At 34.6% G+C, this 27,996-nt stretch overlaps 1 protein-coding gene across 1 annotated transcript; it reads left to right on the top strand.

The window, feature by feature from the left end:
- The first annotated feature begins 38 nt into the window (after positions 1-38).
- Positions 39-27,801, top strand: LOC148602865 (integrin alpha-4-like). The gene is made up of 22 exons (XM_088553339.1): positions 39-112; positions 2,863-2,967; positions 3,936-4,063; positions 6,098-6,186; positions 7,734-7,925; positions 9,940-9,988; positions 10,431-10,538; positions 12,256-12,362; positions 13,322-13,390; positions 13,652-13,792; positions 15,121-15,232; positions 15,722-15,907; positions 16,500-16,709; positions 17,515-17,681; positions 17,883-18,020; positions 18,299-18,801; positions 19,230-19,407; positions 23,933-24,049; positions 24,571-24,699; positions 25,927-26,016; positions 26,948-27,073; positions 27,586-27,801. Exons 1-22 carry the CDS (start codon positions 39-41, stop codon positions 27,727-27,729), a joined length of 3,162 nt encoding a protein of 1,053 aa, XP_088409465.1. The 3' UTR covers positions 27,730-27,801.
- The last annotated feature ends 195 nt before the right edge of the window (positions 27,802-27,996 follow it).

The raw sequence follows: 27,996 nt of genomic DNA, 5'->3' as shown, positions 1-27,996 counted from the left end.
AGATTTGTATAATAATTAGAGTAAGAGTTTGACACACTATGAAACCAAGTGAATATAAAAGTTACAAACACATGAAGAAACTGGAAGAGTTTGAAATGTTGAAAATAACTGAGTAAGAATATGGTGCATATGTTAGCATTTCATGACAAATGGTCTAAAATTGGTGGTAACCTATATTTTCTCACTAATTGTGAACTAAGCAACCCCGCAGAAAGCTGTTGCAAAATTAAATTTTTTTTTATACCTTTTTTTCATTTATACAAAATATATCACTGTCACCAAGGATTTGTTTGTAAATACAGATAAGATTAGTGCTCTAGGACAGTTGTAAAAGTGTATTAGAAGTAGTTCTAGTGCCAGCTTTTGTGACAGTTCTAGCAGTGTGGTCTCTACGAGAACTGTTCCACAAGTAGATCCGGCGCTACTGCTAGAACTGTCAGAAGAACTGGCTCTTGAACTGTTCTAAATCTGTCATAGAACTGTTCCTCTGACAGTTCTATGACAGTTTTGTGAGAGGTTAGAACTGATCTCAACTGTAGCATTTCTACTCTCGACAGTTGTCGATATTTACTCTTCGTAGACGATGCCTTCTGTAAATTTTGTAGTTCAATAAAATTAAAAATCATACCTCGACACAAAATGATTTATTATAATGATAATTATTGATTTTTGTGACAAACTAAAACCCTAAGAAAAAACTTTTTTTACGATGCGCCAATTGTGAGAATAAATTCCTTCAAAAGAAATGGCTATGACATCTACTGAATCCCAATTTCTCTTTTTAAGTCGCTAATATTGTTAGCAACCTCTTGCACTCGTAATTTCAGTATTTTAAATTCGTATACGATTTGCATAATTTTACATTATTAATGTTGCAGATAGGAGCCATAGAACCGTCATTTGTAGCTTCATACAAGATCATAATATACCCCTTTAACACCATACACATGTGTTCTACATGTGTTTTCTATCTGTGCACTTCCGATGGAATAACCATAAACCTACCTGCTTTAATATTGAGATAAACATTTAATGGAGGACAGAGTCCTCATAACAGTAATAAAAACGAATTTCAAATAAAACCTTAAGAGCACAGTTCGGGAGTCTGATTAGAAGTTTTAAGGTCATCGTTACGCTGTATCCAACCGCTGTGTTTACCGTGTCTTAGTTTTCCTTTCCTCTTTAGTATACCCGGATATGACAATTTATGAGCATCTCGATGGATGTTTCCAGAAAAGCAGAGGACGCTAACCCCACCGATGCGCCTGGTGCATGCTCCCAATCTTGAGTGGAGTCCGAGTGACTCATATGCTTTTGTTTCTCTGTACGTCTTATTTTGTTTACTAGTATTTCATGTATTTTGTGTGTGTCTGTTTTCGCTGTCAGGTCTTTATTCCTTGGATTATATTCTTTGATTTCTACTTGAATCAAGGTTCCCTTGATTACTCTTTCTTTCTGATAAGTTACAACTCTTAACGATTCTAGATTTAAGGCCGAATAGTTCGGAATGAGTAAGAAAACCTGTGATACAAAATGCTGATCCATGTCTGCTGGCATGCAGGCACGTACCATCGCCCTTTCGGAAAAAAACGACTGAAATTTAAAGTAAATTACTGTAGTGTGACGGTGTCCTCTACATGTAGCCTTTGGTCAGTTAATGCGCCTCCCGTTCTTCAATTGGTATGTCCGCCCCTCTGAATACGCTGTAAGAATATTTTGTATCTTCATCAAAAACGTTTAAAGAAAACTCACACACTTCAATGAACAACCATGACGTTACTTTACAGAACAGAGATGTAAATTTCTTTCCCAATGTAACAACGGGTTACGACAAGTACGTGTTTTTTTTTAAACAAAAGCTACTGTAAACAATTAAAACTTTTGTAATACGAAAGTCTACTTGGTCGTCATCGAGTTGCACCAATCAAAAAGGCCCATCAAATTTATAGGTACGTTATTAATAGAAAGGCAGTATCGCAATCGCCTGGAACATTTCTGTTTTTGTTTTGTTTTTGATTTGTCTTTTGTTTTGTTTTGTTTTGTTTTGTCTTGTTTTGTTTTTTTTTCTCTTTTTTTTGTTTTTGTTTTTTGTTATTTTTTAGGATTGTGTTTTTTGTTTGTCTGTTTTTGTTGTTGATTTTTTTATGACATGAATTTAAGTCAATCAGAGTTGTGTGTGGGGTTAAGGTCATTGGATGTCACAAAAAAAAACACTGATTCGGTCAAGCTTCACTGCAATAACAGTGTCAATGTTCGAAATGGTATCTCAGCAAGATTGTCATCAGTATGCTAATAAAATCAGAAAACTACTGCCAATATGTATCTTTTTTATTCTTAAAAGTAGGTTCAAAGTAACCCATGTAAGCCTTTTAATTAAACTAATATTATTACTGGCTTGGTGCTGTTACAACAATAATAAAAAACAGAAATTTACTTATGTTCATGTTTCATAGCGATGATAATCCACACACACACACACACACACACACACACACACATATATATATATCCGTGTCTTATATGACTACATTTAAGTATATGGTGAACATGTATTTACTAATCCCGCATAATCTCACATCCTTAATACTACAAATTTATATCCTATTTTGAATATTACCAAGTTCGGATTTATAGAATATTTCAGTTTTACAATTAGTTAAAAAAAATCACTGACAACATTTGGTATACTTGTTTTCATATTATTTGGGATATAAATGTACTTAACAAACATGAAACGGTTCTTTTAAAATATGAAATTTAATAGATTGTGATATTTCTGTGAAATATTGATATAGACGTTATGGTTTTCACGGTTGTGATTGTATATTTTGTGTCTTGTTCTGTTTTATTACAATGTATTAGTGGATTCAACGTGGATACGGTGTTGGTAGATAGATACACCGGCGGAGTGAGCGGATCTCAATTCGGTTATGCTTCAACTCTACATACAAATGCTCAGGGATCATGGTAAGTACAATTATGATATGTTTACCATATGTTTTGGACACACATGAGATAAATATGAACAAATATGTGTTTAGGAATAATGAATAAACTCATGAAATCATATTAATCAAAATCATATTATATGCTTTTTCTTTAAGACAACATACTATAAATGTATTGATCTTCGTGGATTCTGTCAAGTGAACATATCAGTTTTCGCGGTTTCTAAAAAAAAATAAAAAATAGCGTTAAATAATGTTCAACTTCAATTTCGCGGGTATCATTTTCCGCAGTTTTCTGTCCACCGCGAAAATTGCGAAAATTTGCACACCGCGAAAGTTAGTATGTTAACAGTATGTAAGAAAGTATAGTGTTGAAAAATCCAGAAGCAAAATATTTTCTCATATGTTTTATATGAAAAAAAAAAACAACATATTTTCATATCGACCCTACATATCGATTCCCATATGTTTTGTGCAATTAAAAACATATAATGCGATTTTTTTCCTGTCAAATACAATAACACGAGAAAAAAAAACACAAATCGAAGTAGGAAGTATTACAACACATATCAGTGAATATAAAATTATAACTAACAAATGCAAATGCATGATGAAATCTAATAACCTTGTAACAAACAGTAAATACTCCGTAAACTTAAGGAGGTAGACCTGTTTAGGGATGGACATAGCTCTTGAAATCACTAATAAGGTTGCATCATATTCAATTTCATCAAAGCCTATCAAGCTTTCATTTGAAATAGTATGAAACAAATCCAAGCTACTTTGATGCTTCGATGAGATTGATGTAAAATGCTTTACTTACACGTTCCAATGATTTGTAAGAGTTATGTCCCTTACCTTAGGTCTGCTTTCTAAGCTTTGATATCCATAATCTATTAGATGGTGACAGATAACTGCAAATTAAATTAATGAAATAAAATTGAAATAATTATAATTAATATGTTTATAATTTGGCCGTATTTTCAGGCTGATAGTTGGGGCACCTCGAGATAACATGGCAGGAGCCTCGTTTTTAACGAGACCAGGAAATGTATACCGATGTCAGTTGCTACAAAGCTCCAAGACTTGTCAGGCATTTACAATTAGAACAAATGGTATATAAAAATTCTACAATATATGTTAATAAATATGTAATTTCATATTGGCCCACTTATAGGTTTGAGGTCTGTCATTTTAGTCGAGGCGGTCGTATTGGTCTCGAGGCATCGCCGAGGGCCAATACGCCTGTCGAGGCCAATATGATTGACCAAAACCTATAACAGGGTCAATATGAATTTTCATATTTATTGACAATTTTATTAACCAACTCAACTAGATGATTGGAGAACAGTTGTTTTCGTGTTTTGTCAAGAACATGAAGGTTTATTTGCATTATTCAGTCTTAAATATCCTTTTTGTATAAAACGGAAGAAATTTTTGTGTTTCTGCAGCTTTCAGACCTGATGATCAAAGTTCCTGAAATAACACAATTCTGAAAGAACATTTTAGATACACAATTGTGCAATTGGAATTATATTCTGTTCTTTTGTTTAGGCATTACAATAGGGTTGCCAGCTGTAATAAATTTTTGGTTTGCATATCATAGTTATGTTGGATTCCTTTTTGTTTTGTTTTCTATGTGCACATCCTGGTTTATGTCACATAATGTATGTTTTTATATTTGGTCTGAAGCTCTTTAGAGCTTGTGATTGTATTTGAATGATATGCCAAATCAAAATAAAGTTTCCTTACCTTATTCTAAGTTTTTTTAATTGTTTGCTTAATTACATGTTTAGGTACATATGCATAAATAACCCAGTAGGATAATGAAGTGATAATTTCTAATTCAAAATGGCAGTGTCAAATGACCGGAAGTTTGCCCTGGTTTGATCCATATTGACCCTGGTTTAATCCATATTGGCCCTCTTTTTTCATATTGGCCCCGTATAGATGCCCGGTTTGAATTCATATCAACTGGTCAGTTTTAGACATATTATAACGTATTTGGGTAGTTGGTTAATAACTAACCATATAAAATAAAAGAGAAAGTTGCATGTAAATGTAACATGAGGTAACTTCTTATAGAATAATCAAGGGAACCAAGGTTATAGTGGTAATCAAACTAATGTAATCCAGGGACAAAGACCAGACATGGAAAATAGACAAACACAACAAAGAACATAAAGTTACTAAAATCATACATACAAAGTTACGAAAGCAAATGAGCAACTCGGACTCCATTAAAAACTTAAAATTCTACAATCCAAAATAATCCTGCAAAACATACATACAAACAAACATACATACATACAGATATACATACATATACAAATACAGACAGACAGACAGACAGACATACATACATCCAAATTTTCAGAGATAACATTATATAGTATACACCATCTATGCGCAGTTAGATTGGATAATTAAAACAAGTAAAATATTTTTTTTGTGATGAATGTAAAAATAATCTTTAAATGTTAAGGAAAACTAATAATAGGAATTCATCAAAATAAGAAATTTGTTTTCCAAAGGAAAACCGAATGATATGTTTTCCCAATTGTAAACAAACTTTCCAGTCGGAAGATTTCTTAATATTGGACAAAACAGTGCTTTTAATTTTCCTTGATTCTGATTGTACAAATAGCCAAATTACATTATCAAAATGAAGTTTTTTTTTCATACCATGTTTCACCTACTGCCTGATTCTTTACAGGGACGGACGCTTAATGCATGCAATTTCTTTTTTTTTTTTTTTTTTTTTTTTTTTTGGGGGGGGGGGGGGGTTTTTAATGTTCAGTTACATGGTAACATTTAAAAACAGTCAAGCTAATTGTAGGTGAAACGAGTCTTGAAACGCATTAAAGGAGGTAGACCTAGGGTAAAGGGCATAAGTATTAAAATCAGTGGTATGTTTGAATCACATTCATGTTCACCAAAGCTTGTCAAACTTTCATTTGAAACAGAATGAAATCAATCCAAGTTACTTTGATGCTTACATGAGAATGATGTAAAATAAAATCTGAATAAAATATTGCTGCTCGGGCGTTAAACCCCAACAATCAATCATCAATCTGAATACAAACGTTCCGGTGATTTGTAATGGTTGTGTCTCTTTCCTTACGTAACGAATTTTGATTGGTTTTCAGAGAATACGAGACAGAATAACCAACAGGGATATGAAGAAGATAACCAGTTCCTGGGAGGAAGTATTGTACGCACGACTAACAAGATAGTTGTAAGTCATTTCAGGGACGGATCCAGATACTTTGAGAAGGAAGGGTGCCAGCCGAGGTTCCTCAGAAAAAGGGGTGTTTGATCATTATTTGCCATTTTTGTTAGTTTTACACGTAAATGACAAATTTTCCACTAAAAAGGGGGCTGTCTGCCGTCTCCATCTCTGGATCGGCCACTGCATCTTAAATTTTCTTATCTTTTATAGATATCGTTGAATGAGTACATAAACGAATTAAGCATTGTGGAATGGTTCATATTAAGGATGTGTAGCATAGGCAATTTATTTAGTTTAAAAAACTTCAAACTCGCACACCGCAGACATATAACTTCCTTCTTATTTACTACATATTTCTACACTAGTTTACAGGCTGTTAATAGCAAGGAGTTTGTAAAATATGATACATGTAACAAAGAGAAGGATCATGAAAAGGGACATTTTCCTGTTACGCCTGTTTCATATTATTGTTCTTATTATTATTTTCTACCAGAGTAAAAAAAAAATACACCAATAAAACAGGAACAGATATGGTAAAAAAACAAATGGATCAACGTATAACCCTCATAATAATAGAAAATACTAACAGAGATCACCAAAATGTCTTCAATAATTTTAAACACATCGTCAAGTAAGCGCCGAAAAGCCCTGACAACATAAGTAATAAAATTCAGGGGTAACAGAACGATGACACTCCTTAAAAATAAACTAAAAATTCAAATAACGACACATAGAAACAGTAAATGACCGACATCGACAGCGAAATCATTCAATTCTAACCAAGTGTCATATTGCAGACAACTTGGAGTTTGTGGACAAACATCCGAAAGCGATAAAATTAGATTAAGGCAACGCAAAATCACCAAAAATATGCTTCATTCATAATTATTTATTGAAAAATTTAGAATTTGATCTTCAACCTCAGCAATAAGTCATAAGTTATTTGTTGAAAATTTTGAATTTGATCTTGAACTTGATATTACATTATAGCAATAAATTATAACTTGTTTGTTTTTAACGGTGATTTGTACTATGTTAAGTTAATCAATCATGGTTGTCGACAAATCATATCATTCCAATAACAATATCAGTCACTAGGGTGGAGTTTCTAGAAAATACAAACTACATTTGATTGAATGTCGGTTTCCTTGATCGAAATATTCTATTAGGTGGGGTTACTTAAAAATTACATAACTTTTTGTCATTGTTTACAGTATTACTCTTATAACCTTGGTTCCCTTGATTATTCTTTGCTTCAATGCCGCGTATCTTACATGATAATTTTGAATTTTGTTTTAAACATAAATTCAGGTGTCATTGGTCCGTAAATTCCTCCACTGTTTCGGAGAAAGGAATTATGTGCACGCTCATTTGCGTAAGCAGTATTTCCCATTCATAAATTTATAATTCGCCTTGTAATCTCAAAGCACCAAATTTACCTTGATTGTTATAAATGATACCAATCCTGTTCCAATCTGAATTTGTCTTGATTATGCATGGTTGCTTCTCAAAGATAGTTGAGTTTAGTAATTATATCATACGTCTGTTTGAAGGCATGTGCCCAGCAATGGAAGAACTTGAACGATGCATTCAACCTGGAGAAACCAGTAGGACGGTGCCATGAGATAACTAGCGATCTGAACACAGTTATATCTACAAAAGTATTCAATTATAATCGGTACTATCATACGAATGGTTACAGTTACGCAATGTCCTTAATCGGTACTGTCGCTATACCGACATCGGTAGGTATATAGATATGTTATAATAATTTCAATTAATAGCGTAAGTGTTTGTAAGAATCGGGCAAAATGGGAAAACTCAGAAAGATGCATGACAAATACCCACAGAATTGACGATATAATTTCACTCAAGGATGATTTCTCTATTAAAAAAGACCATTGTTTAATCTGCAACTCTGGATTTGCTCTAAAAAAATTTAATAGAATGTTAGAAACAAGAGGTTTTTGACATAGTTATTTGCCCTTGAACAGTTCATTATCAGTACATTTCAATCTCAGTTTATTAATAATGATACAGAAAGTCTTGTCTTTTTTTTTCTTTTATCCTGATGCTGCAAAAACTAAAGTCAACTTTCAGAATGATGTTTGTTTTTTCATACCATGTTTCACTCGATGCCTGGTTCTCTCAGACACTGACACTTAACAGATCAATTGTGAAAGACGTCCAAAGTAGAAAACAAACATCATGACTATTAAATATAGACAAACCGCACATACTAGTTAATTGTTGAAGTACGTACATGTAGTTTTAACTAATATCATACATTTGTACGTCTTTAAATATGTTCTTGACAGACAAACACTTAACAACACGTGTGCTTTAATGTCTTCAAAATAAATCTATGGAATAAAAGTGATAATTGAACAAGATTTTAATAAAAGTAAATTCTGCTTGGGGAATAAAATAATGCTACCTGTACAATGTTTGATCTAAGTAAATTCAACTGCGGGGATACATTTATAATTGTACGAGATTTTATAAACGTAAATTAAACTTAAGGAATAAAAATGATAACTGTACAAAGCGATATATAATCTGCATCTAAAAATACCAGGATTATCAAAACGACCGGACAGGTTTGTTTGCCATTTAGGTGTCGAGGGTTTGTCGGTTTTATTTTCATATCCCAGCGAAAGAAATTTGGATGCGTATTATTTTTATTCCGTCTGTCTGTCTGTTCTACCTTGCAGCATTGTTATGATACTTTGTGTCGTGGGATGTAACATTACAACATTGAGATACTGTCAAAAATTTGTGTTTGGGTAAAAATTGTTGAAATGACGACTGGTGGAAGTTTTCAGCAAAACATGGTATCATGCGTTGTCCGCAACTCCTCCTCAACGACTGGCAGGATTGTAATGAAACTCAATAGAGCGTTAGATGTGCACATTGTTTGGAATTTATGTAAACTATTATTGTGTTGTCAACAAAATAATATAGTACTGATTTCGGTTTGGGATTGAATGTTTTAAAAATAGCAGCAAAACTGTGTGTCAAAAGTGCTTAGTCTATCCCCCATACAATTTTTGTCAATATGAACTGTGTATCCACGTTAGTTCCCATATGTACAGGGATCAACGGCCTGCGGGGGTATTAATCCCGTTAGGGCCAATAGGGACAAAGTTTAGTCGTTTTTGTTCTTTGTATTGTACATATTCATTTTACGCTATTTTTCCTACGCAGTCGGTATAGTCTCGCATTTTACCCTTTGACCTTAAAGACGTTTTTCTATGGAAACGCAAGTCACCTGATCTCTTTTATGGAAAGGCAAGTCACCTGTTCGCAATTCTGTTTCCCGATTGGCCAAATACTGATAACTTAGTGGCGTACGAAAAAAAACTGTATCGAAAATTGAAATTGCGTGGCCTGTGTTATTTCATGAATGAAATGTACAACATTATTAGTAAAAAGATCAAAATTTTATTGCATCGGCTTTCTTTTATTTAAAACTGTACTTGTTAATGTTTATTTTTACTTCCAAACCCTTTGCAGTGGCGGATCCAGGAGGAGGGAGCAGGCGGATGACACCTTTCCTTTTTTCCGGAAGAAAATGTCATTTTCATGTGTAAAATCGACAAAAATGGAAAATAATGTCCTAGCACCCTCATTTTTTTTAGGAACCCTGGCTGGTACCCCTCCTTTTCAAAGAGTCTGGATCTGTACCTGCCTTATATTTTTCTGCAAATGCTTTTTGTCTCTGTTGTTAAGCTAATTGGTTAATAATTTATCTTTCAGGTAACAGATCAAGTTTTAATTGGTGCACCAGGCATGTGGGATTCAAAAGGTGACAATTTTATACAGTTTATCACGATAATTTGCTTAATTCATAGGAATTGTAGATACAACGAGAATGTGTTTATGTACAAATAGATTACATGTAAAATGCATGCATGATGTTACTATTATATTTGTTTCACATTCTTTCTGTGTTTACAATTTTTATAACTTAGTTGCAGAAAAGTCACTTCAAAGTGCAAAAGAAATTGGGCAGATTCTGACTAAACTCATAATAAAAACGTAGGGATGCCTCATCGCCTGTTGCTAATGGAGTACTAGACGACTGTTATGCCCCAGTGTTTCCGATTCCTGAAGATAAATATTAGCGTTTGTGACTAATTGCTTAAACAGTATAGATAAAACAAGACTAATATTCAAACATCCGTTAAAAATAAACTTTTCATCATTATATCTGTAATTTAAAAAATGTCCATTATATTTTGCTTCAGGAGGATTCGTGTTTTACGATGCTTCACGTAACAGTGGTTTTGCTACCACATATAGTGCTAACACCAACAATGATATCTATAACAACTTTGAAGAGGGAGCTAACATGGGTAAGTTACGCACGTGGACTCTCAGTTGGTCTTAACAGAAACTGGATTCACGCAAAATGGATGTACATATTAGAGATTTCCACCAAATTGATACACGAACGGACGTACCAATTGCAGGCACAAGAGAAGGCGGATCAAAATCTTACAACTCAGTATACGGGAACAAATGGAGACAAAAAATGGCATACACAGAAGTATGACATATGACAAATCGTTACAAAAACTGGGAGCATGGGTAAGGCGGGGTGTTCAGGGAAAAAAGTCACAGAGTTCCTTTTGTCTTGTAAGGTAAAATATGAAAGCCACACCGAGACGAAAGATGAAGGAGGTAGACCTAGGGTAAGGGACACAACTCTTACAAATCATTGAAACGTTTGAATTTAGCATTTTACATCAATCTCATGTAAGCATCAAAGTAACTGATTTTATTCTGTCTCAAATGGAAGCTTGATAGACTTTGATGAAATTTAATATGATACAAACATAATACTGATTGATTTCAAGATTTATTTCCCTTACCAAAGGTCTACCTCTTTAAATATGTTTTCATCATGATTATTGCACAATTTCACTATAATTTATAGTGTAATGTATGTACTGTCTTTCTGCACTCTGTGTGCGCAAGATTAGCCTTTTACTAACACATATTTATTTTATAATGTAACAAATATCAAAAACAGAGTTTGTCAAGTTATTTAAGGGCGTAGACCTAGGGTAAGGGACACACCTCTAAAAAATCATTAGAAAGTTTGTATTCACCTTTTCACATCAATCTCGTGTAAGTATCAAAGTAACATGGACTGATTTCATGCTGATTCAAAGAAAAACTTGAAAGGCTTTGGTGAAATTGAATATGATAAAAACATGTCACTGATTTCAAGAGTGATATCCCTTACACTAGGTCTACCTCCTTAATATGTACGTAATGTAAAGGAACACCCATGTGCCTCATACCATTCTATTTCTCAGAGCAATGTAGTCTTATTTTATTTTTTGAAAATTTGAACCGTCTGGACCCGCGATTTTTCAAAAAAAAAATATCCGCTGGACAAGTGTTATCTACTAAATAAGACTAGTACAAACAAATTCAAGTTTTCTAAACAACTGGACTCTGGTAATCAATTGTTGATTATTACAATTACTACATTTTTGTAGGTCAACATTCTATTTGTTGCTCTGACAAGAACCATTTGTTAAAGTCCCACTGTCTGTATTAGGCTAGTCTGCACATGCTCTCTTTAGCCTGCTCTCTTTTTCCGAATTGATATAATTGTTCTGTTTTGATTGTTGTCTAGTTATACCCTTCACATTTTCGCAATAATTTCTAGTACATACGCGAATAAATTAATTTGAGATAAATACTGTAATATGATTGGTTAAAATAATTTTGTTATATCTCATGATCAATGGATAAAAAAATATTGACACGCCCCTATTCAGTTAAATTCAGAGCTACTTTTCTCATGTTTTTAAGATAAAAATATGTTTTACAATTAATTTAAAAGAATTGGCTATTATAAAAACTTTGTCTATTGAAAAAAAAACATAAATTTTCCACGTGCATATTTTGTTTACTGCACTTCGCGCAATAAACAGTATGCACATGGAAAATTGATGTTATTTTTTAATAGACAAAATTTTTATTATTGCCAATTCTTAAAGAAATCTTGGCCAGCGTGTACATGTCTTCATTTTCAGTATTTTGCTTTAATTATAGGCTTAGCCGTGGGAATAGGGAGATTTGGTCCGGCCAACGGTTGTTCAGTACCTTTAGTTGTTGCTGGAGTACCTCACTACGCAGACGTGACTGGTCACAAAGGATCTGTAAGTATACCTTGAATTAGTCAGGTTACCTCACCACTCGCACACTACTTGCGTATCAGGCAAATTCACCACCAGCATTGGGTGTACACATGTACGAGTGGATCAGGTTATTTTTCCACCCGCTTTGGGTGTTCGAGTGGATCAAACGAGTTCATCACCAGCCTTGGGTGTACGAGTGGATCAGGCGATTTCACCAACCGCATCAGGTGTACGAGTGGATCAGGTGATTTCACCACTCGCCCTCGCTATGTGAGTGTATCAGGCTAAGTCACCACCCGCCTTAGGTGTAGAATTGGATCAGGCTATTCACTACCATCTTAGGTGTACGAGTGCATTAGGCTAATTCACCATCAACTTTAGGTGTAGGAGTTGATCATGCTAATTCCTTATTCATCTTTGGTTAGGATTGGATCAGACTAATTACATGTGTAATCATCGAGGTTAGGATAACGAGTGGATCCGGCTCATTCAACATCGGTCTGAGTAGATCAGGCTTTTTTCTGGACCAGTCTAAATGGATAAGGCTAATTTGACAAGCGATTTGGTTGGATGAGACTTACATGTACACAACGTCGATTATTGGGGTAATGGCAATTTATGCTGCTGTGTCAATGTCTTATGAGCATCGTTGGATCAAAATAGCTCACCATCTCTTGATGTAAATGATAACATTTTCGATTGGAAATTAAAACAGCTTTTTAATTCTCTAAAACTAATTGCTCGTTATACAAATGTAGTCAATGGACATGCGTGGAGCATCCTCACCAAACATTTCCCCGAGGGAAATTCTTTGTGCTACCTAAACCCTACCTTGCGGAAGTGTATATCAACCTAACACAATTAAGAGTTTATTGCATTAAATATTAGATATATATATTGAAATCATAATATGTTAATCACCGTGATATTTAAAACTTTTTCTTTAATGACACTAACCAAAATATTATTATTGTTTTTAGTTTCTCATACTATGTGCAACTGGTGGGGGCAGCAGTCTAGTTCTACGCAAACAGTTTACCGGTACAAAAGTATGTACTTCAATATAACATACAACAATGTATATATTTATGGACTGAAGTCACGTGCTAACTACTTGAAACATTATTACACATATTAACGATTATCGTTTGAGGAATTATGTAGAAAATGATATTTCAGGTCCGAAAATATACTGAAAAAAATCCAGGACACACAATTTGATAAAATAAAATCAAATGGTTTGTTTCCTAAAATATGCGCTTGTGCTCAAGAATAATTCTGTACAGTATTCTATGTGCTCGATATTTCAGATAGGTTCCGGATTTGGAATGGCAATCTGCGTTGCAGATGTTAACAATGATGGTCGTGACGACATTTTAGTGGGCGCGCCACTACAGGAAGTAGTTTCTTACGACGAGGGTACAGTATTTGTTTACTACGGCACAGGAAATGTAAGTCCAAAACTGTATTTTCACTCTCTTAAAACTATAAAATATGAAATACCATTCATAAATGAATTTATAACTTGTGGTATATTGTGTGCGTGTTTAAAGGATTAACCCCTCATGGGCATGTTGTATTAGAAACAAACACGTCAGAAATACAAAGCCGACTTCAGTGGCAAGAAGTTATAGCATGAAAATAACAAGGAATGATTGTTAAGTGTTTTAGGGGTTTTTAAACGTGAAATATGATAACAAAAATATATGATAATTTCATACCGGTAATTCAAATCAGACAACTACTTGCCAAGTGAATATCATCGGGGGAGGGGGACATCCACCATCAATGACAGCGCCACCTAACAGTTTCAGATTACGGAAACACCAATCGTATACTTTTACTATCGGTATGCTATATAAATGATTACATAAGTTAGTTGTTTTCTCACCCTCAACAGTTTCACTTCACATTCTTTTTATTTAATCACTATCGAGTAAGTTTCTCGGATGTAATAAAGCCAAAGAGGATAGGTACAAAACAAACTATAGAACTCAAACTATAAAGTTTTCGACGTACATGTACAGAGAACAATAAACATTATATTTTAAGCTCATTTCGACCTGAGCTGTATGTAGTATACCCTCTTGTGCAATGTCACTTTGACAAGCAATTATAGTTGAAACATGCCGTATGACGGGTAAATTAAATTTTCGCGGATGCAAAAATATCGAGATTTACCTTATAATAATCAAATGTTTGCGGTCTTTATTTTTCGCGTTTTCAGATTTAGTAAAATTGAAATTTTATAGAAAAAGTAACTTTAATTGTTAATTTTAGTTAAATTTGTTAGTTTTGTTTTTGCGATTTTCCAAACACAGCAAACATTTCCCGTTATACGGTCATTGAACCAAAGTATGGGTCATGAATCATAACATTGCCGTCACGTACTTAAGGAAGTAGACCTAGGGTGAAGGACACAACTCTTACAAATCATTGGAATGTTTATATTCAGGCTCTTTATATCAATCTCATGTAAGCATCAAATAAATTTGATTGATTCATTCTGCTTCAAATTAAAGCTTGAAATGCTTTGGTGAAATTGAATATGAAGCAAACATACATGTATCACTGATTTCAAAAGTTATGTCCCTTACCATACTACAAATGTAGGTATACCTACTTAAGATCTAGGATTCATACGTAATAATGTCTTGATTTAAAGCAAAAATACCACGATAGCATTTGCATGTACATGTACTATCAGACAGTTTTTTACTACTAATAAATTTGTACTAAAATGCTAAAATACTTAAGTTTTTTATTAATATACACGCAGTCGCAGTATGTTAACTCAGCCGCACAGAACTTATATGGATTGAACCAAGCAGGCGGAAGATTTGGGACAGCTATTGTTAACATCGGAGATATCAGCAAAGATGGATTTGATGGTAATATATTGATTTAAGTACTTTGAATCTCGATCAGTAACCCTAAATCAAAACTTGGTTACTCTACATTTATATCTCAAAGAATTTCGAAAATCCGTAGGCCAATCACTTCGTAAACGATGTTTTTCCCTTCAGATGTACTGCTATCTTTCTTTCAATAAACGTCGTACCAACACGTTTCATAAGGATGGTGGACGCGGTGCAAGTTTTTTTTTTCAATACAATAACCACTTACGTCAGTCTACCGACCATATTCTACGAATACTCGAATCGCGTCGAATGTTTAAAATATTCAATTAAGTGTATTTACAATGTTTTTCTCCTCGTCGACGGATTTTTTTCTTTTTTTGTTTTGTTTCACCTGTTTTATTTTTCACCGGGTGGAAATCAGACATCACAAAAGGAAGTGGCAGATGAATCATCGTCTATTTTAAATTTGTATGCACTACGTTGCAAAGTTCTTTAAAATCGTTTACTTTTGTTTTCTAGATATAGCAATAGGCGCACCAAATGAGGACGATGGAGCGGGAGCCGTTTACATCTTCAACGGAAAGTCAGGACAGATGAATTCTGTTTATTCCCAGCGTATTTCTGCCAAAGTTCTATTTGCTGGTATTAAATCGTTTGGAACTTCCATCACACTTCCAATGGACGTAGATAATAACCAATATAATGGTGAGTATAGGAAGTGACGTCATTTGGAAATTGGTTACACGATATCTTTTCCGCCATGCAGTACATTACATGTTGTTTTATTTTTCATCGTTTTATGAATCGAGCTTTTTGGGCGAACAAAACCAAAAATAATAATAATCTTATTTTCTGCTACCAGAAAAACAAATATGTATAGGTACGTAGGAAAATTATTTTATTTTAAAAAACATTTGACATTAAGTTAATGGGCAACAATCTGGACTTAAACAGTGCTTGAGAAAAAACGGCCATGAAGTGTTTGGGGTAGGGGGAAATAGGTTTACAAGTAGGGTAAAAAGAAACAGACATGTTATTTTTTCTTGCCTAATCAGAATTGCGTTTCATTACCTACAAACCACGATTCATAATTCACGCTGTTGGTTGACTGAAATGTACATCTTGTGATGACTTTAATGGATACAGTATTTTAACTGTTCATTTAAAAATCAAGCTGTGATATTTTAAAACATATGTTTTTTTTTATTAACAGGGATGTCCGTATATTTAATGTAAAAATTTGGGATGAATAAAGTTAAATTGATACGATAAAGACAGTAGCTTAAATTCATTTCAGATTTCGCCGTAGGTGCATTCCAGTCCGACTCTACATTTCTGTTTAGAAGTGGTTCTGTTATTAACACCATAGCGACGACAACCATGATCCCTAGTACCATTCCACTGTCTTCCAATGGTTTAGCGTGTGCCACACCGGAGAACGATTTCCCGTGCGTAACTGTCAGGATATGTTTTAGTTTTACCGGAACCGCAATTCCCTCAACCACTCGTAAGTACACTTCAAATTACGTTTAGTGACCGTTAGTGTCTACTTCGCTATATGTCCATACCAATTGAAGTCGATAGTGTCATATTTCATTTTGCATTACTCTGTAAGTTCAATTTAAAAAATTATAAATCCAAGGTAAAACGAAAGGAGACCACAAAAGCATTTGAATAAGGCTTATAGGTCTCGTCATGCGTGACTGTGAATTCTTGAGAGTGGGTCCCTTTAAACCACTCTCTTTTTCTGAATCACAGAAAGGGATTATTTAATAAGCAAAGACTACAACGTAAACTATATTGATAAATAAGACGCGTACCTCAATAAGTCTGGTAAGAAATTTTTATTAAAAATAAAAAAAAGGATGCATCGTATTGTATCCGATGTTAAGGGAAGGAGCAAGCTAAATTATAAAGTCGGTCTTCGTTATTGAATGCATTTAATATTAAAATTCTGGATCAAAATTAAATAAAAAAAGAGACTACCAAGCCCTATACAGAAGGAAGTACATGTAAAGAGAGCACGTACTTTCTAGTCCTTCATATGGACATGGTTATTAAAGTTTTGTGCAATCTCATGGTCAGAATTGATCATCCTAAATTAGATATAAATATTGTTTTACAGCCAGTTCGAATATTGCAAATTAAACATCATGTATTATAGGAAATTTCGCAAACATCAGCGATATAACATCACAAAGGTGCATTCAAATATTGTCAATTAAGTTATCATGTAATTTGAATACAAAAAATTCTTTCCTTCATAGACAAAGGGTAAAATCATATTATAATTTTGTACTCTTATGTTTCAGAGGTTAGATACCGACTGGAGGCAGATGTTCTGATGAAAGACACAGGAAAAGCCAGTCGTGTAGCTTTCTATAATACTTCGACGAGCCTTGGGACAATGTTTACCAGTTCTCCCATCACTATCTCTAGAAGCCAAAACACGTGTAATGATGAATATGCAAGAGTTTTGGTACGTACAATGTAACCAAGAAGAGGACAACCCTTCCTACATCAACATAATTTATGATACTTTTGTATCAGGGTTTCCCCTTGAAAAGACCTTTCTTTGTAATTTAAAGAGGTTCAAATGCGAACATGCGCAAATCATGTAACATGTAAAAGTTTTTTTTAATTATCATGATCGTGTATTTTTATCTTTTGAATCTTTTAGACACAATCTAGAGAATTCTTCAGCCAGATAACAACAGCATTGAATTTCCGCGGAGAATTCTGGGTATCTCAGCAGTCTTCCGGTAGTACTCTTGCACCTAACCACAACATTGACCTGCCAACGACTCTGTCAGGAGGGGTAACTACTTATCGTTGCATATTTTTGTATGTTTTATAGCGGACGGATGTAATTCCGTCGGATTGATTTCACATTTCAGAATCACATTATAAGAATGCGCCTCTTGTTTATGGTGCTTCCTTCTTTAACGGTTTTTAGTTAATTCAAATTCGCAAAATGTTTGAAAAAAAATATACTCCATATAACAGGTGAGATTTACATCAAACTTTTCTTAGGTAATTCAAACAAAATGTTTTATACAATGTGTATGTTATAGTAATTGATATATTATTATTTAGGCAAGCTTCCAGACGGACTGTGTAGGAGTTTGCAATCCTGATCTCGTCATATCGCTATCAAAAGAAAATAAGCCCATCCTGTATGGACAGACAGTCGACTACAGTTTTACCGTCAGTGTTAGAAACCTTGGTGAACCAGCCTTTGGGGGTCAGTTTATAGCCAGAATAACCACAAAGAATGCCAATTATCTGGGCTACACAGTACTTTTCGATCTTTTATCCGTGGCCGTCACATGCCAGACCCAGATTGAAAACGTCAACACTACTGTGGCTCGCTGTGACCTCCCCAATGCTTTCTACCAACAACAAACAGCGTCAGTTCGTCTCCGGTACAGGGTTACTGCTGATGTTTTGTCCAATCAAACAACAAGTTACAATGACTTGTTGTCGTATGTTACACTCTCTGTGATTGGTTCATCTGGTGGAATTGATGCCAATACTGCAGACAATGCAAGAATTATAACTCAGAATGTTCAGTATTCTGCTGATGTTGACATTTCAGGGTAAGGACTTTTCTTTAATTCTTCCTAAAATCGTTGACTTAATCCAGCAGTAATGACCAACATGTAAATTTTTCGTTGTCTAGTAAAAGATTCTTACACAAATTAGTCGTCAAGATCTTTGATATCTTTTTCAGTTAATATTATGAATTGGATCTTTCCAAAGTAGCAATCTGGTTGATAATGTAAAGTTTCAGGCACATTCATACCACAGACACTTGTAAGCATATCTTACACACAGTGGAATTCAACATGGAACTTTCAGATTTTGAATTTCTTTTTCACACTTACATTGCCGATGAAGTTCGAATTCATGAACAAATTAGTATTTGCTTTTCATGTTTTTACCCCTTCTCAACTATTTATTAAAAGCTAGTTTAAACCTAGGTATTTTGCTATGGTCATCATATAGATTGGTACGTTTTTTCTAGTGTAACCAGACCAGAACAAGCAGTTGTATCTGCCATGGAAGATACCACCCTCCGATTCTCCCACATTTATACTGTCATTAACAAAGGACCAAGTCCATTATTTGCTGCTAAAATTCAATTATCTCTACCAGCCGTTCTTGATAATGCAGCCGTACTGGTTGGAATGAATGCGTACCAGGTAAATTATTGATGAAAGAGTGGCATGAAGCAATATTGATCGGAATGAATGCATACCAAATAAGCAATTATAATTGTACGTTTTGCGTTTGTATGATATTTGCATTCTTGTGGCATAGACTATATTTCAGTGATGTGTGTGTTACTTTGCGAACTATACTTTGGACCTGAATTTATTCTTCGCACAAATTTTGAAAAATTAAATTCACCTTGTCTAACGCACAACGCATGTTTTACGGTTCCAACGCCGGATTCATGGTTTTTTAAACACCGGTGTTTGTTAATTTATGGTCATTTCCTGAGAAAATAAGTGGATAGCCTAAGGAAATTTCTCTGATATGAGTGACAATTTTGTTAATTTATATAGAAATATGAGCATTTGGTGCTACAATGATCAAGCTAAAAGCAGTTGCTTTTATTCAGAGGCATAAGTGTACCGTTTTCTCTATCATTCCTGAAAAGCAAATGTAAGCAAAATTTTGTATCATTCTTAGCTTTTTCTCATCAAAACGGTTTGTCGTGATCCTTAAATGCATATCGGGCATTCCTTATGTCAGCATTTAGTGTGCAGAATTCTCAAATTTCCCATACATTCTCTCATTTTTGCAAAAAAACGGAATATTGATTTCACGCTGGGTTGACGGTTTTGCATTCTTGCAATGACAGTTGTAACAGTATCATTTTGAAAGCAAAATTAGGTACCATAAATAAATTAGAAACATTTTAACAAAAAAAAAAAACAAATAAAAAAAATAACCGTGAATGGTGTGCATTTTGCCCAATGAAGACTTACAAGCAATGCTCTTACAACTGCAGTGGTTTCGTGATCATTCGTTATTTTATCTTGTACCTTATTATTTTGTAACAAAAACGCATTTATTAAATATTTCATATGCCTTTTATAATACAAATTATTTCTGTTCCAATAGTTTCGTATGAGGATATTTGTGAGTGAAAGGTCCGGTTTTACACATCCATAAATTCTGGTTACAAAAAATAATAAATTAAAAAATAAAATAATAAACGAAACCTCATTTTTTCACAATTATTCTTGTTAGAGCGATGCTTGTAAATCTTTAATGGACAAAACGCACATTATATATATAATCGTCTAAATAATAGTCATCAATCACTCTTACGGGGTGATGGATCATTAAAAACGATGTGAAACATAACAATATATTAAATAAACGTCTAAATATGTTAAACATCACCAGAAGATGGTAAAATTAACATCGAATATTTCTGATAACTGATATCCTTCTTCAGAATAAAACTCATAAAGTTCAAGATCAAAACAGATTCAGAAACTGAATCACGTACGCTGTGGGTGATTGTACCTTTATCAAAGGCACACATAAGCAAATGATAAGGAGCCTGAATGAAAATAACAAAGGGGGTCTTTTTATCAAAATTAAAAAAAAATTAACTGTGGAAAACAACTTAAAAAAATCAAAATATAGTAGTACGGCGTATTGATGTATAACATGTAGTGCTGTACCAGCCTTAAACCTAAAAATGGATTATTATTTCTCGTTTATTCCATCTGGAGAAGTTGTTTGTAATTTCTTCATCCAAAAGCATTCCCGAGACACTCTTATACATTTTGACCAGTTTTATTATGTTCTATGATCGTAAAAACAATGTTGTGGAGATCCTCCTGGGTGTGTCCGGCGGATCTAATATGGCGACTTAGAGGGAGGTATGGTTTGCATTTGTAGTCACTGCGATGACCATTCATACGCCTGTTGAAAGGTTGTTCTGTTTCGCCAACGTACTGCATACCACATCGGCACTGGAGAAGATATATGGTATTTTCGGTTTTGCAAGTCACGTCGGAAAAAATGGCAAATTCCTGTCCAGTGCAGTAGCTTTTAAACGTTTTGGTGTGCAGTATCTGGGTACAGTTCTTACATCTTTTATCTCCACATGGTCGACACTGGCCCGTTGTAGTTTGTTCGGGCTGAGATGAAATCTCTACTCTTACTAGGGCTTCTCTTAGGCTCCTAGGTCTAGGGAATGCCAGGACCGGGCCCCAGGAAAGAGCTTGGAGAGCTTAGTATGTTTTTGAATGTCTTCCCAATTTGAATGCAGTAGCTGCGAGAGTTTCCCAAAGGCTGGAAGGCTGGATGGTATGTAAGCACAAAAGGAAGCCTTTTGTTGTTTTTCTTAGGTTTGTACTCGAGGATGTTGTTATCTCGTTCAAATCCCCTATCTATATCCGTTGATTTACAGCCACGCGATAACAAAAGACCACAGAGTTCATCTAGACGTTTGTTGGTGGTATCATCACAGGAGCAAATGTGCCGAATTCGAAGTGCCTGGCTGTATGGTATACTTTTAGTACAATGTTTTGGATGACAACAATTGAGAGATAAGTATTGGTAAACTATCGGTTGGTTTGCTGTGAAGATGCATTGACATTTCCCCGTCTTTAACAAACGTAGTGGTATCCAAAAATGTGATTTTAGTGTCAGAAATTTCATGGGTGAATTTGATTGATGTATGAACATTGTTGGCATATGTGATAAAATTGTCTAACTTTCATGTCAACATCATCGATGAATCGAAACCAGGAGAGGGGTTTCGATAAAGATATTGAAATTTACCCATGAAGATGTTAGCATACGAAGGAGCCATTTTGGTTCCCATAGCTGTACCATTGATTTTGAGGTAGTGTTTGTCGTTGAAAGTGACATTGTTACACTTCAAAACTAAGGTGAGTAAATTTACTAGGCAGTCAGTAGGGGGTCCAAAGTATCTCGTGATTCCCAGGCTTCTCTGCAGGCTTTTATACCGTCATCGTGTGGGATATTAGTATAGAGTGAAATGACATCAAGGGAGAGCAGAAGTGTTGCGGGAGGTACATGTAAAGGATTCATTGATTCCATTTTCCTCATATAGTCCGTGATGTCTTTTAAGTATGACGGGAACTTTTTAACAAGGGGTCGGAGATGGTAATCAACAAATTCAAAATTTTTTTCGGTTGGGTGACTATTAGCAGAAACTATGGGCCGTCCAGAGATATCTTTTTGTGAATTTTAGGCAGAAGGTAAAAACGTCCGGGTCTTGGATACCCTGGTTTTAAGTATTCTAACTGTTCTTCAGTAATGCTGCCGTCCTTGATCATTTTGTTCAGATCTGAAGTGATTTTTTCACTAAAAGATTTAGTAGTGTCCCTGGATAGCTTTTTATAAAATCTTTCATCCGAAAGTTGACGCATTGCTTCTGAGATGTAGTTATCCATAACTACTATGGCACTGCATTTGTCTGCTGGTTTTATAACTCTATCGTCACGGTTTTTCAACGACTGTATTGCTTTTTTTCTCATCGGGCGTGATACTGAAGAAAGATGGAATGTAGTTGTTGGATAAATGTTTGACATCTGATTTTATTTCGTCAATGACCTTTTTGTAGCGTGCCACATGTATTCGATTCAGGAGCCCATGGATTTTTCTTTTTTGTAATTTTCGAGTGTGTAGATCATTTTCTTCATGGTCGGAGTCAGAACTGTCAGGGTCCATGTCCTGGTCTTCATGTTTGTTGGCAAAATGTTCTTTGAGCCTGAAGAATCTAGCAAATTTGTATAGGTCATCTTCAAGTTGAACTTCGTCTACATTGTTAGGAGTAGGACAGAAATTCAAACCTTTAGATAAAATCCTGGTTTTAGTTTCAGATAGAGCAAAAGATGAGAGGTTGACAATTGTCGTGGTGGCAATTCATTTCAAGTTGGATTTTCTCTTAAATCTGCGTTTTTTGAGACTTTTTAGGCGTAGTTTTGTACTATATATACATCTCAGAATGTGACGACTCTATTTGCTACACTGCTCCATACAGGGAGATAATGTAAACGTACAGAAAGTTCTGAAAAATTCACAACGATGTTAGAACAGTCAAATTTGCGATTCAAATTTTTGGTCGTTCCCTCCGCGGGGCTCGAATTCGTACCGCTGTGACATATATAGAAACACCGCCTGCACAAATTCCAGCACACTAGACCACTCGGCCAGCAAGGCTGTATGAAAATATAGCAATATGGGAAATTTGAGAACTCTGCAGACTAAGTGATAACAAAAGGGGTGTTGGTACATGTATGCCTTTTAGGGTGACGACAGACCGTTTTAATGTGAAAAAGCTATAAAAAAAGACAAAATTCGCTTTGATTATATTTGCTTTTCACAAATGATTGAGAAAACGGTACACATTTACCACTGAATACAAGCAACTGCTTTTATCTTGACCGTTGTAGTACCGAATGCTCATATCTCTATATATATTATCTAAATTGTCAAAATCATAGTAATTTATTTAGGCTACCCACTGATTTTTTTCGGAAAATGACTGAAAATTAAAAAAAAAACACCGGCGTTAGAAAAAGCGGCGTTAGAACCGTAAAACCTGCGTTAGGGGTAAGTCATGGTGAATTGATAATCATAAAAACGAGGGAGAGGTTACTTGATATATCACTTAGTTTTATGCATACATGTATGTCACAAATAATATTACGAATGGCAATATATTTTAAGGTTATTTCAAGAGATACCAGATCGAACTGTTCAATTAAGTTAGTACCTGGAGTACATGTTGGTGGACCCTCACAAATGGAGGTTCAAAGCAGTGGAATAACTTCTCAGTCACAAGCTGTAAGTAGATAAAAGAGCTGTTTACTCGATAGCATTGTTTACTGACATACAATTTGCGAAAAGGAAATTTTGTTGTTAATCTAGGGCTTTTGTCATTGATAGTACCTAACTTCTGGAATTAATACTACCTTTTTCCATAAGTACAATTGTGCAGACTTTCTGTTTTGTAATGAAAAAATCTCGGACGAAAAATTTAAATTGGTGGAAATGAATTATAAATACGACACCAACACAAAATTATGGGGCCATAAGTGTAGCGTGCATGTGTACATGTATGTAAGGAGGTAGACTTAGGGTAAGGAATAACTTGTCAAATCATTAATATGTTTGTTTCATATTCAATTTCATTAAGCCTGTTAAGCATTTATTTGAGCTAGAATGATGCTTACGTGGGACATATGTAAAATGACTGGCACAACGTATCAATGATTTGTAAGGTATATGCCTTAAACTTGGGCCTTAACTCCTTTAGAGCAGAGCTGTTTCTGATATCTACCTGGGTATATTTTGTGAATTTATAGGTATGTTCAAGTATGCTGGATCCTAAATGTGTGATTATAGAATGTCGTATATTCACCCTGGAGGTAAACCAACAAACGGAGATGGAGATTGTTGTCAGACTGACGGAATCGGTCATTAGAATAAAAAATGTAAGTGTTTTTTTTTTTTTTTTTAATCAAACGCTATTTTCTCAATTGACTATACCCCGCTTTAGAAACAGGTAGTATATAATTAGTGTGGTGTCCGTCCTTCCGCATTTTTTTTGTTACTGATTAGTTTTCTCTACAACAACTTATCACGACAATTTGAAACTTTGGCAGAAGCTTTATATAGGTACATGTATGCCATATCATGGGATTCGATTATTAACTCGAGCGATGTTCACCTCCTGTTTGAAGAATTTTGCACAGTGGGAAAATGTGATGAAGATTCTGGGAAAGTTTCATTTAATTTCATTCAGTAGTATAGGAGGAGTAATGAATAAGATTCCCCCCGCTGTAACGGAAGAAAGGCAGGAAGGAAGTACATGTATGGACGGAAGGACAAACACCTCTAGCATTATATACCCTCACCTTGGAAACGGGGGTCTTTAATAATTTCGAACGGTCATTTCCACGCTTTTCAATTACAGCAAGTGAGTGAAATATATAAGCCCGCTTAGTAAAATCCTAAATGGGTATGAAATATCATCAAATCTATTTAGCATTGGTAATTTTAATTTTCCGTGATATTTCTATTTCATCATTTAAGTACAGCATATACAATTTATACACTACTAATTGCAGAGGTGATTCGTGGTGCAGAAAGAAAGAGACGGGTTTTTTTTTCTTTTACATACATGTACACCATATTTTTTATGAAACACTAGCTATTGTTCATTCTGCATGTAGATCTGCATTTTGGAAGAATCTTCCTCCTGAATCAGTGCAGCTAAATCAAGAAAAATAACTCTTGCAAAGAGCCCTATTTTGTTTACAACCTTATATTTTTTATCTCAAAAGTACAACTAAACGATTAAGGAGGTAGACCTGTAGAGTAAGGGACATAACTCTTGAAATCAGTCATATGTTTGTATCATATTCATTTTCATCAAAGCCTATCAAGATTTCGATTGAAACAGAATGAAATCAATCCAGGTTACTTTGATGCTTGAGATTGATATAAAATGCTGAATACAAGCATTCCAATCATTTGTAAGAGTTGTATCCCTAACCCTAGGTCAACCTCCTTAAGTCTGATTGTGTGGTCTGTTTCTTCTCTCCTGCATAAGAAATAAAACTGAAAGTGACTTTGTTGGGATTTGGCATGCATGCATGAATAACCTCCTGCCTGATATTTACAAAGACTGCTACTTAAATTAATGCAATATGTTGTAGATTCCCGAGTTTCAATACTACACGAATGCAACTATTACACCAACTGAGTCGGCATTTCCGGATTCACTTCAAGTGAATACAACAGCCCAGGTATATTTGCTGAAACACAAACTGTTGAAAAATATATTTCTTCTTTTCTGAGCTTTTCGATGCAAATTATATTTCTGAACAGAAATTTCAGAATGTAGTGAAATAGCTCCCCATAAAGAGACATAGACATATGGACATGCGCATAGGGGTATATTTGCTATTTCAATGCTGCTCGGATGTTAAACCCCAACAAACAAATAAAACAAGCTATTTCAAAACCATTCTCAGCACAAGACCATTATACAAATTAGGAAGAGATTATATGTCTGGTTACGAAATTGACATCTGGAAATGTTATAGATGCCAGATCTGTTAATAGGTTAAAAAAAGACAAAAATATTTATGTTTTTAACACTATACGTAATCCCGAGTACAATAGACCGAAATCGGGCACTTGTGGTGCCAAACTTTTGATAGGATAGAGAGTCAAAGTGCCAAGATAAACAACATCTAAATTGAGTAGAAAGGCAGAGGTGCCTTGATAAAGGACATCTAAATGGGGATAGAGGGGACAGGGGTGCCTAGATAACCAACATCTAAATGGGGATAGAGGGGACAGAGGTGCCTTGATAAACGACATTTAAATGTGGATAGAGAGGCAAAAGTGCCTAGATAAACAACATCTAAATTGAGTAGAAAGGCAGAGGTGCCTAGATAAACAACATCTAAATAGGGATAGAGGGGACAGGGGTGCCTAGATAACCAACATCTAAATAGGGATAGAGGGGACAGGGGTGCCTGGCTAAAACGACTTCTAAAAAGTCAAAAATATTTTTTTAAGTAAATATATGTTTACGGTATGTTTTCGTTTAATTTACAAAATATCTTTCAAATTGTTTGGACCAAATTCATTTTATACCAAATAAAAACTTTTTTTACGTGGATACACCTATTCTATATCATAATTTATGAAAAACATATTTTTTTTAAGATTTCAAGTACCGTTTATCCTTCTGAGATTGTGACGTCAGAGACTGAGATCAATCTTTGGTTGATAATCGGCAGTGTGATTGGTGGACTGGTCGTTTTCATCCTTCTCGGTGTCATCCTCTGGAAGGTAAGTGGAACTGGTTCACGGCTTCATAGGTTTTGGAATCATATACTTTGTGACAAGAGTTTTACGTGTGAAAATACATGTAATGATTGATTATTATGACGTCCTCTTTGTAGGCCTAGACCTGTTGTACTGATCCCAGTTTGTTCTTCCTGTCTACTACATGTATTATAAAAACAAAAACATTGTTTAAAATCAATACTGAAAAGGATGTCGAACATGTTAAGCTAGTCCACCCGCTGACTACTCACTACTGTTTCATATGAGAATAGTCGGACGAGAACTAGCTGAACATGTCCCCAAATGTTTCGTAGGAAGGGAGATCTCCTCTTTAGAGATCGAAATACATGCAGGTGATTTTGCGTAGCGCGCCATTTTTCTACGTGTAAATAAAAGATGTGGTGGTTAAAACAATTATACTAGTCATTTTTGACATTTTTAATTCCCCCAAATAAATATATATATATATTTTTAATTTCTCCCCAAACAAATATATTTTTTTTCTTAATTTTCAGTGCGGCTTTTTCAAACGAGAAAAGAAAGAGAAGATTGATAAATGGAAAAGACAGAGTAATTTCTATGAGCAGAGAAAAACACAGAGAATAAGTCGACTTGGAACTAATAAACCCCAAGATGATGAAATCGTACTCGATTTCTGAATTATTTTCAGTAGAAACCTCCAGTAGTGCTACAAACTATACCTGCTTCAGGGACTACTGTGGCATTTAATTTAATTCATTTATTTTCAAAATAAAATTTTGGAAACCTTGGAGTAACTTTATATAACCTTGTTTGTCTTCTGTAATTTATAAGTAAATACTGTGAGGATATTCATGAAACAACGACCATACATGTAACCATTTTACTTTGGAAAAAAATAAAAGTGGACCATGTTTGATCTTATCAATAAGAGAATTATCAAGGGA

The sequence above is a fragment of the Perna viridis genome, chromosome 11 (genome assembly GCF_037379345.1).
Source record: "Perna viridis isolate PV_CMFRI_1.1 ecotype Kerala chromosome 11, ASM3737934v1, whole genome shotgun sequence".
Classification (NCBI taxonomy): domain Eukaryota; kingdom Metazoa; phylum Mollusca; class Bivalvia; order Mytilida; family Mytilidae; genus Perna; species Perna viridis.
The sequence above is the reverse complement of the archived record's forward strand: the minus strand, read 5'-3'. Positions and strand labels throughout refer to the sequence as shown.